The sequence below is a fragment of the Equus quagga genome, chromosome 3 (genome assembly GCF_021613505.1).
Source record: "Equus quagga isolate Etosha38 chromosome 3, UCLA_HA_Equagga_1.0, whole genome shotgun sequence".
In the NCBI taxonomy this organism is placed as follows: Eukaryota; Metazoa; Chordata; class Mammalia; order Perissodactyla; family Equidae; genus Equus; species Equus quagga.
In genome coordinates, this window is record NC_060269.1 from 134,267,731 (window position 1) to 134,280,186 (window position 12,456).

General features: G+C 34.6%; 1 protein-coding gene across 2 annotated transcripts in view; it reads right to left on the reverse strand.

The window, feature by feature from the left end:
* Positions 1–12,456, reverse strand: part of STIM2 (stromal interaction molecule 2) — a 167,346-nt gene that overhangs the window by 100,797 nt on the left and 54,093 nt on the right. For both annotated transcript variants that reach the window (XM_046656689.1, XM_046656688.1), the window contains exon 2: positions 14–144. In XM_046656689.1, the coding sequence (XP_046512645.1) occupies positions 14–144 (131 nt within the window). The remainder of the gene's footprint in view (positions 1–13; positions 145–12,456) is intronic.

Genomic DNA, 12,456 nt, shown 5'->3' on the forward strand with positions numbered 1-12,456 from the left:
TTTTTCCACCTACTTCAACACTTTCATCTACTTCAATTCCACCATCTTTGTCATCATCCATTTGTTTATGAATTGTTTGAAGAGCTTCCAGACTAAATCTATCTTCTTCTGTGAAGCACGGTGGACTCAGTGACATGCAGGGATCTGAAATAGAACAAAGAGCAATTACTAACTTGCCATGCCAAAACAGAGGCTACAGCTAAGGGAATGTAATTTAAAAGAAGACCAACAAATTAAACTTCAGACTAAGTCAACCTAAGAGGCTTTAAAGAGTCTAGCAGAGTATTCTTCACATGAAAAGTATAATATATGAACACAATTGACTGAAAATAAATAATTGAATTTACTTGATATTAGGCAGCTACAACCAGGAGTTACACCAGTACTAACTTCAGGTTGCCTACATTGTTCCATATCCCCAACCATTTTCTTCTTATCCAACCCATTATATTTATTAATTATTCCCCCAAGAAACAAATGAACTCCCTCCTTAAAAAAAAGAAATCACAGAATACAAGGTGTAATTTTTATATAATCCAGTTTAATTAAAATGTAAGTCGTAGGAAAATATCACAAATAATACAAGAAAAGGAAATGTAGAATATTCACATGATCCTTAGAAACTTTTTTTTCATTTTTTCTTCTTAAGAGAATCCAAGAGTCCACTCATGGTATTTTTAAATATATAACTTCTTAAATTCAACAAGGAAAATCCAACAGAAAAAGACTGAATTGTTAAAAATTTTGTTCCTCATGTTTTCCTTAATATACATTTACTGGTTAAACCTGTTCCTATGGAAAATGTGTAAATCCTCACATTCAGGTTGTTAAAAACTAACAATTTAGAGAGTATGTAGGGTTATTAATGACTTAAAAAATCAGCTTAATAAAAATTACCTCCTATTGATTTAAACAGTAAACAGCCTATGTACCAAAATGGAAAAGTACTGCCAAACTTCACTCATCCAATCTGGCTGATGGTAGACTGACAAATTCCACAAACGTACTTCCACTATTCAACCAGGTCACTAAAATAATATCCTTTCAAAATGTCATCAGATTGACATGTATTTCTAGAAATAGTATGGGCTTAAAATTTAAAGTGGTTATTAGCATGATAGAAGGGTTAGCCAAAATTTGATTATCTCCTCAACAGTAGTTAAAAATCAGTTTATCATTCTGGCCCTGTATGAATTAACTGATGTGGACAAATCACTTGTCCTTGTATCTTAGTTACCTCACCTCTAAAATAAAGTGAGTAGACTAGATGCTTACTAAGCTCTACTGCAACTATAACGGCTTAAGAATATCTAATTCTGTGCTTAGGAAAAAAAATTGCAAGAAAAACCAGTGCTGGAGACCATAAATACTAATAACTTTTTTTCTAAAGAACAATGCAAACCTGTATTACCTACATGTTCCAGTTATAACCCATTTTGGTGATTTAACATTTTTAATAGTTCTAATTCAAAATCTAATTTTAATTTCTTTAGTCTTGGAAGGCAAGGAAACAGAAAAGGAAATTCTAAAAAAACGCAAAATGCAATTATAAGTTATGTGACCTATACCTGTATATATAAATATTTACAACTCTGATCAAGATTTGCTAAAATCTAAGAAGTTATATGCATAATGGTCAATTATCATCCATAATCCACAAAACCACTAGAACCTTGATATGCCTGTGATTTCGAATTCATTTGTAATTATTCTGAATGGATGTAAAGTAAAAGATAAACTCTCAGGTATCATAACATATGGTATAAAGAAGATGTGTACACAATGTGCTATACCCTCCAGCAGATTTTTTTACACATTTTTTTACACATATTTTACAGATATTTTACACATTTTTTTACACATATTTTATTTTGCTAATAAACATATGAAGTGAAAGTGTTATTGCAACTAGTATATAAGGAAAGGGCCAGCATCACTCACTCTAATTAAATAGGCTTTGTTGTCAAACTCTCTAAGAGAAGTCAACAGTGAGGGCTGAAGAAACTTTATAAAGCTTTAAGAGAAAGTTAGGAAGAACATATGACCTGAAAAAAATTCCTATAAAAATGAAATTGGTAATTTTTTACTTAACTTATTTAATAAACAAGTTATTTAATAAAACACTATCTTTCAAGGTCTACTTCAGGATGTAACTTGTCCATGAAGTATTTCAGAAATACTATCTCCTGGTAATTATTTCCTTCTCTGAACACCACTCCATCCATTCAACAAAAATCTACTGAGCACCTCCCATGTGTCAGGCATTAGAAATACCATAGTGAACAGAAAGAGATAAAAATTCTTCATAAAACTTACATTCTAGTTGAGGAGGTGAGCATAGCAAAATAAATAAGTAAAAGGCATAGCATGTTAGTAGGGGTAAGTATTAAGGAGAAAAAGAGTAAAGAGCAGACAAGAAACGCCAACAGATTTGAAATTTTCGATTATATCTTTATTCTCAAATCATTCTACCTAAATCCTCACTTAATGGTGTACTTTACTAGTCTCCAATTGCTTTATGTGTCATTTTGTTCATACAACTAAGCTTATGAACAGGGCAGAAACCATGTTCTGCCGTTTCTCAGATGTTCACATAACTCAGGACTTAGCTGGGTACATTTCGTGCCCCCTGATAAATTCTGTTACTTCAGACATTAAATCACAAAGTTCTAGGCTTCTATACTGTACAAATCAGTGACAGGCATTAGGCATTAAATAGATAACAGTATCCTGTACTCAAAAAAGCTCACAGTCTAGTGAGAAAGAAGGCATGCAGACTACCACAATATATTTGGTTAGCTACCACTGAGAAGATTAATTGTAGAGTGTTATGAGAGCATGGAGGAAGGGCACCTAATCCAGACTACGAAGGAAAAGTCAGAAGTTTTCTAGAGGTAACCCTGGGGAGTTTTAAGTGACCTGTAGTTGACCTTGGGAAGGAGAGAAGCCTGGAAAAAAGAAACATCATATGTTCAGTGGCATGAAAAGAACATGGAATATTCAGAGAAATGCAACTGTTTATATGTTTGGAGTACAAAGAACATGTGGAAAAAAGACAGGGGATCAGGTAGGTGATGGGTAAGAAGGGGTCAGATATTAAGGAATTTGGAGTTTTATCCTAAAAACTATGAGAAGCCCATAAGGGATTTCAAGGAGAGGACTAATACAATCAGATTCATTATAAAAGGACCGTTCTGGTGACAGCGGAAAATAGATAGGATCGAGGCAACACTGGGAGGCACAGCAGTCAGGAAATGCTACTGTGATCCTGGCTGCACTCAACATTTCATGCCTCCAAGGAATGGAGGAGGCAAGTTGGAGCAGCAGAAGGAAAGGAAAGACAGGAATTGAGGATATGGCAAGAGTGATCCATTTCTCCACATAAAATTTTATTTACTTTTGGTAAAATGACTTAAGGCCTAAAATCTAACTTAGAATAGCTGTGAATTCTGAACTCTATTACCTATTATAAAGTCCTTTTCATTTCTTTCTCACTTGTTTCCCTTCTAGGTTAATTCAGCACAAGTGATCATTTTAATTCAAATTAAGCTGACCTAAATTTCTCTTAAAATACATAAACTCTTATAAAAGATCCATGCATATAATGAATCAGGTATAATGGTTTCAAAGACAACTGCTAAAATACCAAAATCTTTCTCCTCTGCCAACATCTCATAGACATCTACCTTAACTACCCAAAATGCACCAGTGTACATCATGTACTCCATAGCCAGCAGATGTTTCTCATCAAAACAGAAATTCACTCGTTCATTTAAACATGCTACAGAGTGCCTGTAATGTGCCAGGCCCCGTGCTTGGTACTAGGCACCCTATGTGACCAACTAAGACAAATTTCCTCCCCTGAGTGCCCTTACCTTGTATTAAATGCAACATGATATATCTTTTTAGCATTATAAACTGAGAATTCCTTTTTTCTCTGGATCAAGACCAGCACTTTCCACTAAGGAAAAAGGAATCAGCTGAACAGAATAAATCTTAACCAAAGTCCGCAATCAACACTATTGTTAAATTCCACCTTTTCTTCCTCCACTCAAAGCCAAACAAATGCTCAGTCTGATTCCACAGAAATAAAGTTAAATGAATTAAAATGATTTCACTGAAGAAAAAACATTTACTACATTCTAGAAACCAATGCTATTTTATGTACATAATTTAATCCCTACAACGCTGTGTGGGGCATGTATTATCTCTATTTTTCAGATGAAAAAATGAAACTCGTGAGTAACTTGCTTAAGATCAGACTCCTAGAAACGACAAGAGCTGGGATTCAAACCTAGTCTTCAAGACTCCAATCCATGTTCAAGTGTCAGTATGATGAACATAAATGGGTCAGCGTCACCACTGTCAGAGAAGAATAAAGTATTGCTATTGTAGATACTGCTAGGACCTGGATGAGTTGCTGAGAGCACCAAGAAGCATCAATGTGTCCCACAGAAGGGGATCCTAGAAGTTCATAAATGATATTCATAATCTAAAATACATACTTATACTTCCTACATTACTTTTCCTTTTGACAATAATGTATCTTCACTTCATTTCACACTCCCCTTGAAGAAATCTTATTAATAAGCATATGATTACCACAGTGACTGACATACTTGTTGAATAGTTTAAATATATATAAATACTAGAAACCAAATAAATGAACTTCTGAATACAAGTTATTTATCTAGCAAATAAATAAATGCCAGACTCCAGGTTGGAAACCAGGTATATAAAACCTAAAAACAAATAAAGTTAAATATGGCCAGTGCAATAACAGACATGTAATAAAAATAAAATGGTGACAAAACTAGGAAGTAGTCCTGTCTACAGGCACAGCAAGAAAAGATTCAAGGAGGAAGTGATCTTTACATTGATTCATGAAAGATGAGCAAGTGTGCTCTAGGAAGACATGTAGAACAAAAGCTGCTAATAGTTATTATACAACAAAAGAATAATGACAATTATTATGCAGTGTCTATTATATAAATATATATAAATTAAAGATCATACATTTCACTTTGCCTATAAAGTAGGCACTATTATTCCCATTTAATTAGATAAGAGAAAAGACTGACAACGTCAGTGAGGGCCACATTATGGAGGGATCTACAGACTATTCTAAAGTGACAGAAAAGGAGAAAAATATTAATAAATTACTCACTGAAAGCTCCTACTTGCAGTTTGCAGAGTTTTCTCCCCAGTACACTCCTGGTTGGGCAACTCCTTTCATTCCAACTCAAATGTTTCCCCTCAAAGGCCGTCTCATTTCCCTATCTAAGATAGTCTTCTCCTTTACTCTCTCTCTGCTTGCTTTATTTTTCTTCACAGTACTTTATCACAATGCACTAGATTATGTGGGTTTTTTATTTGCTTACTGTCCAATTTCCCCACTATAACGCAATCATGAGATCACAGGCATTGTTTTGATCATTGCTCTTCCTCCACAGCCTAGAACAGTGTTTGGCATATAGTAGGTGTTCAAAAAAATATTTGTTTACTGATTTACTTACCTAATTAGTTTTTCAATATATATGTTTGGAAGAGAAAATTTTTTCAAGAAGTTACCTGGCTGATTAGAAAACTAAGACGGAGAAAATGACAACTCCTCACTTCTTTATGGCACTGATCTAAGTAGTTAATAGAACTCTAATAACATTACTCCTCTGATCAAAACTATTCAGTGGGCCCCCAGAGCCTAAAGTATAAAGTCTATTTATTCATTGTCAAATATTGCTGTTTAAATATTTACTGAACAAAATATACAACATATTATGCAAAAATAATCAAGGGAAACTCTAAAATATTTAAGATGGTCTTCCTCAAGGTTCTTATACTCTAGCAGTAAAGATAAAACTTCATGAGGGCAAAGACCATACCTGTTTTAATGATTACTATATATTATTACTATTATTATATGTATATTATTACTATATATTACTACACCTAATAAATAATTATGCTTGACTTTCACATGCAAACAATTGCATTTTGGGTAGCATTAAGAAAGACAAATTAGATTTTAATAAGTGGGGTTAGAAGAAGGTAAAACAAGAACAAATTCAACCAGGACATAAAATGAGTCTGGGACCTACAAAGAGTAGTTCAGCTAGCAGACTAGTTCTCAATTTAGAGAGCTATTTAGTGCTCCTCCCACTGCTGCTACCGGCATTCAGTAAGGAGGGGGAGACAAAGGATGTTAAGTAACTACAATGCACAGGCCAGTCCCACACAACAAAGAATTGTCCTCCCTGTGCCAACAGTACTCCCCAAAAGGAGGACGAAAACACTAGCAAGTGATGGGTAAAGGAGCAGTAGGATGTGAATCTGGAAACATAGCCTAGGGCTATCAGTCAGTGAAGGACAATGAACCTCAGAAAGAGGAGTTTAAAAGAAGCCACTGATGATTTTTAAGTAGGATTGTGACATGATGAGAAATGTAATAGAGAGAAATTACAACTTAGATTTTGTGTAGTACTTGCAAATTCAAAAAATGCTTTCGTATATAGTCAGTTTTATGTTAATCAAAAGAAGAAACTATAGCCTTAGATTACATGCTTGTTACCAACAAATGCCTATGTCAACAGTCCAGGCAGGAAGTAACAATATAAACTACAATCATGGCAGTGAGGACAGAAAGAAAACGTCATACTTAAGTGACAACTGAATGTAGTGAGAGAAAGGAGACAAATATGACTGACATTTCAGGCCTAGAAGTCTAGGTAAAACAAAGGTACACTTCTCTTCTATGTGACTGAGCCAGACCAAAAACCAGTGCTACAAAATGTGTCAAATGTGATTCCATTTAGCCTTCACTAGAGGAATAAATATGTATGCCATATTCTATATTTTGTCATTCCAGTCAGTTGATATATGTAAGGAACACAGCTCAGAAACCTCAGAAAATAAGAGCTTAATAAATAAATGAAGCTGAAAAAGTAAATCCAGTCTTTAGAGTAGTTTCCCTCCGACAATACCTTTAAGGTCAGCAAATTTCAAGCAGAACATAACAACTAAGAAGGGGGAGCCAGCCAACTCTTAATCACAAACCAAACTGTAGCCCATTAACAATGCGCAACATCATATACTGCCAAGACCCTGGCTTACCACACTGGCAACTATTTGTGAGTCTCATGATTAGGATTTTCTTAATTACCACTACTGAGAGAAATTTTTTAAATAAATATTGTTTGTATTTAGTACTTCCATTAATAGTTTAAGCATTTATCAAATCAAATACTTCAATCTGAATATTTTGAGAGTAAATTTTCTCTAAAATATTCAGAGATAATTCTTTGGTGTCATTTTTCAATAAACCAACTATCTAATTCAAACTCAAAAAAGAAGTGAATAATGTCTTCTTTCTCTTCTGATAGCCTCGTTAGGGCAGAGTCTTTTTTATTCCCCTTATACTCCCAGTGTGTAGCACACCACCAACACTTAGCATATAGTAGCCTTAAAGGATATTTCTCAAAAAATCTAATAAGTAAATAATAAAAGCTGCTGCATACATTTTCAGAGAGAAGTGAGTTTCAACCAATTACCTACTATATTATCTGGTATACAGTAGCTATTCAAAATACACTAACATTTACTAAGAGCACATTACGTGAGCCTGGCCCAGTGGTGTAGTGTTAAGTTTACACACTCCACTTCAGCGGCCCAGGGTTCGCAGGTTCAGATGCAGGGCACAGACTCAGCACCACTTGTCAAGCCACGCCCTGACAGCATACCACATAAAACAGATGAAGACTGGTAACAGATGCTAGCTCAGGGCCGATCTTCCTCACAAAAGAGCTTATTACATACCAAAACAACAAATGAGAAAGTTGTAATTGGTATACACAATGCTATACCAGGATGCTATAAAATGCTTAGAATCTCTAATATTTACTAGGACTTTTGAAAAGTTCAACAGTTAAAGGAGACAGACCTTATCAATAGAGGGCTGAGAAACCACTGCAGATGTATCTAATCACGGCTTCGGTGCTATATTGAACAGAAAATAAAGGGCCTTTTCTTTGAAACCGCTTCTGACCGATGACTGCATCCTGGAGCTCTGAATCTCTAATCATTGACTTTGTATAAAAAGTGTCTATTAACTAGTCTGGACCTTTGTAAAAAGAAAGAAGTTTCCCCTGATCATCGGCTAAAAATTTCCCAGAAAAACTGCTAAGTTCAACTATACTTTCCAAGTGGTTTAAATAGACTATGTCATACAAATTCAGTTACTTAGATCCCTTCCCACTTTCCAGGGACATTTTTCAATTTGCTATCTTCCGATTATTTCACTGCCACTTATTCCCCCACCCACACAAAGCATCTTGTCCTTGCCATCGCAAAAATTTCCTGCTAATCTTGTCAAAAAGCCCTTCTAAAGGTAGGAGACAGAAGGTAATACCTCTGCCTCAAAGCTATCTTAACATGCAATTTATTTACCAACAAACTCCCCTATCCAAAAAATATCTACACTTACATTCATGGTTAACCAATATGGTCCTTCAATGTATGTCAATAAATGACGAGGAGGAGTATTTATGCAGCTGTATTTCTCTCTATATTCACTGACAGTTACCTAATTTTTTCCATTTTGTTTTATACTATAAACTCCTAGAAAGCAATAATATATCTGTCTATAACCTTGTTGCATCTGTCCTATATGGGAAAATACTGTTGACTAGGTGCAAAAAAAGAAAAAAGAAAAAGGTGTATGGATACACTTATTGACTCCTGATATCCCAGGATGCTATAAAAATCAACGAAAAATATTTTAAACAAAAGAGAAGGATTTGGGTGCATACAAATACACAGAATCACAGAAGCAATCCCAACTTATCTCCAAAGACCTTATTGACATATACAACCAAAAGCAACATAACCAAAATTGGGAATCAGGATTTCAAGGTCAGCCTCTTTCGAGACAGTATCTCATGCCACTAACATTTTGATTAACAACATTATGTGCACAAAGCAGTACAATAGCTTTGCTTATTTTTATTTATTCTATGTTGTTTTGGAGGGAAGAATATAATTCAAAGTTACAACCAGAACATTCTGAATGCACTTAATATCAGTGAATTGTGCACTTAAAAATGGTTAAAATTGTAAATTTTATATTATGTATATCTTACTTCAATAAAAACATTTTCTAAAAAAAGGTACAACCAAAACACAAACTATAGCAAACATCACTAATACTATCCTACGCACATCAACACTTGGGAAATGAAGAGAAAGTTGCAGTTACCGCCAGGCATTGATCCAAGAGCATGACCCTGTTTCACACCTCTCTCAGTGCAAGAACTTAACAACAATCATGTAAAATAAAATTAGTATCCCAATTTTACAGATCGGAAAGGTTGAGTAGTCTAGAGGGGGAAAAAAGAACTTTCAATTCATTCTCATCCTGCCATTTATTGTATAACCTCAGGAAAGTTTTATTTAACTCCTTGCCTTAACTTCCTCATCTGTAGAATGGGAATAAAAGCAACCTTGCAAGGTTGTTGTTAGAATTAAATGAGATATCTATATATAAAACATCTAACACAGTATGTGGCACATATTTGGAACTCAAGAAACAACACTCAACAGATACCTATTACTATTATCCAGAAAGGTAAGGTGCCCATAGGAATGAGCTGGGCACAGTAGGAATTCAATGCTAAGTCTCCTGCAATCTAAATCATCTTCCTATTATATTACCACTACCTTAACAGATATGAAAAATATCATTTTTTTAATTTAACTTATCTCTAAATATCTTTTGGCTGACTCCAAAGCCAAATACACCCTAAAATACAAAAAGAAAAGGCAAAGAGGGAATAGAGCAATTATTGGGTAACTATTATATACCAGGGTGCTTTACTTGGTTATCTAATTCAACTTCTCCCAACCTGCCATGTTGGGATCATGCTGCTGCTTCTCATGATGAATAAAACAAGATTCTCACAGGTAAAGTAATTTAGGTCAAACAGCCCAAGGTCAAATAGCTGCTTAATCACTTTGCTGAAATTCAACCCAGGTCTGTCCAAATCCAAAGAACTTTATTTTTCCCTATGTCCCACAAACTGTCAAAACAAAAAGACATCCTAGTTTTAAAAATACCCAAAAAGAATATTCTGAAGACAAATTCCAAAACAGGAACTCTAAAAGCAGGTTTATTAAAAGCAGTACTTACTACAAGTATATAATCTCCAAAAATTACTATTTTGAAAAAGAAAATGTTCATGTAGCTATAAGTTTTGCTGTGTCCTTATTGAATTTTTCTGTTTGTTCAAACAATTATTTTAGAAAGTTCTTAACATTTCTAAGTGGAGACAAATTCACATTTCCAACTGGGAAGCAGAGTCCATTGTCCCATCTTTGGTCTCAGCAACAAAAATGGGTAATTCCCCTTCCATGTACTGTTCCATAGTAACAGAAGAAAGATTCACAAAACCATACTTCACTCAACGGAAAAGGGGAGAGTCAGGCATATGTGCAATGTGATGGTGGCCACAGGAGAGAAATGAGGCTAAAACCAGAGACTTGATGTTCAAAATAGTTATAAATCAATATTTCTAAGTTGGGAACTGCCTATAGAATGCAGAAAGAAAGAGCCAATCAATTCTTTTTCATATAGAAATAACCTTCAAAAACAGATAGCCAGTGATCTGGTCTGGTCTGGTTTGGTGGGGGAGAAGTCTCATAAAACCCTTCACATTAAAGGTTTGCCAATTAAGCTTCCAACACACAGGGCTCTAAAGCAATGTAAAGTTACAAAGTTTACCAAAATCCTTATTGATAAGTAAAACAGCAGAAAATATTATAATGGTGTCTCTGAATTTATATCTCCCTAGAATTTTCTTAAATATTCTCTTTAAGACATCCAAAAGCAGCAGACAGAAACTGAAGATGTCAGCACTCATTAGCAGCCTGCAAAGGGCCTTCACGCAAAAAGCAAAATCAGGCAAAGCATCTGTTTAATAGTTTGTGAGAGACCTGACACCTAACTCTGATGATCAGTAACTTTATTCCCCAATATAGTCTTTTCTATCCATTCTTTTCACATGATTTTTCACACCATATAATTCTAACATCTATTTCTGCTTTAAAATATGTGAGAAGTGGTGAAAGGAGTTCCAAGTTACAGAGAGTTACTGAAGATTCTGTAGCAAACACTGTTCCTAACAGTAACTACAATACTCCCTAGAGTCACCACTTGTCTTTGAAAGCACTTACTCCAACTCTTCAGTTGTACTGATTTGTTGTCATCAACTTTTAGGGGTTCTCTCTCTCTAAACACCTGATTTGATTGAAGATAACACTAAAAGTAATGAAATGCTTTAATCTATATATTGAAATACATGCACACAAATTAATACTGCCGCTCCTCTTCAAAGAATTCTCACTAGGAACGTAGATACACTTACTCCAACAACTCCACCACTGTCCAAAACTCATGGCACTCATGACTTAATCAAAAGAACTACCCCACAGCATGTGCAATGTTTCATGCATGTTCTCAAAAATAGTATAATTTCTTCCACTTAGGGTAGATTTAAACACTGGAAACTGCTCAGGCAATCAATCGGCAGAATATCACTTCTAGTCCAAATGAGGTATCAGGTTCTAGTAAAGAAAAAGATTTTCCCATGCGGCCCATAAATATAAAATAAATTCCAATTCATTAACCCTCAAATTTAGTTGTTGTTTTTTTTTTGGAATATGCCAGTAATACCTTAAATTATTTTAAATCATTGTGAGCTAAAAAATAACTGCGTGATAATGTAACTTCCTGGAGGAAGAGTATCAGAGACATAAAACTGGCCTAAAAATATATAGTCAACCAAACCAGTTATTTAGCGATTCAATACAAAGATAATATAAATTTTCATTAAGATACAGTAATCTCTTTTATTTCATAAGTTTCCCAAAATATCATTTCTCACTTAGAACTAAAAACAATGTAAATTATTGATTTAACTATGTGTTTTGTTCAGAGCTACATTCGCATCACTGAGACCACCACCCAAAACACAGCAAGACTCACTAAGTATTTACTGAATGAGCGAATCAATACAGAAATGTAATGAGTGGTCACGAATCAAGATGATTTATTTGCTTACCTTATTTTCTAGAAAATTAGCATAGAATTAGAAAATTATGTTTAGAAAATTTTCCCTTTTTATATGGAACAATAAACAAAATATAACCAAACTATCAAATGTGATAATGTACCAAGCACTTCAGCTGACAGTAACTGCATTCTTACAATTGCTCAAGGCCAAAAACTCTTAAGGTCATTCTTGACTACTCCTCTCCCACACATCCCATCCAACCTGAGGAAATCTGTTGACTCTATCTTTGAAACATTATCTGGACGCTGCCCTATTCAGTTACCATCATCTCTTGCATAGATTACTGTCCTTCACCCTTAATATCTCCCCTCCTTTCATAGCTAAATCCATGGCC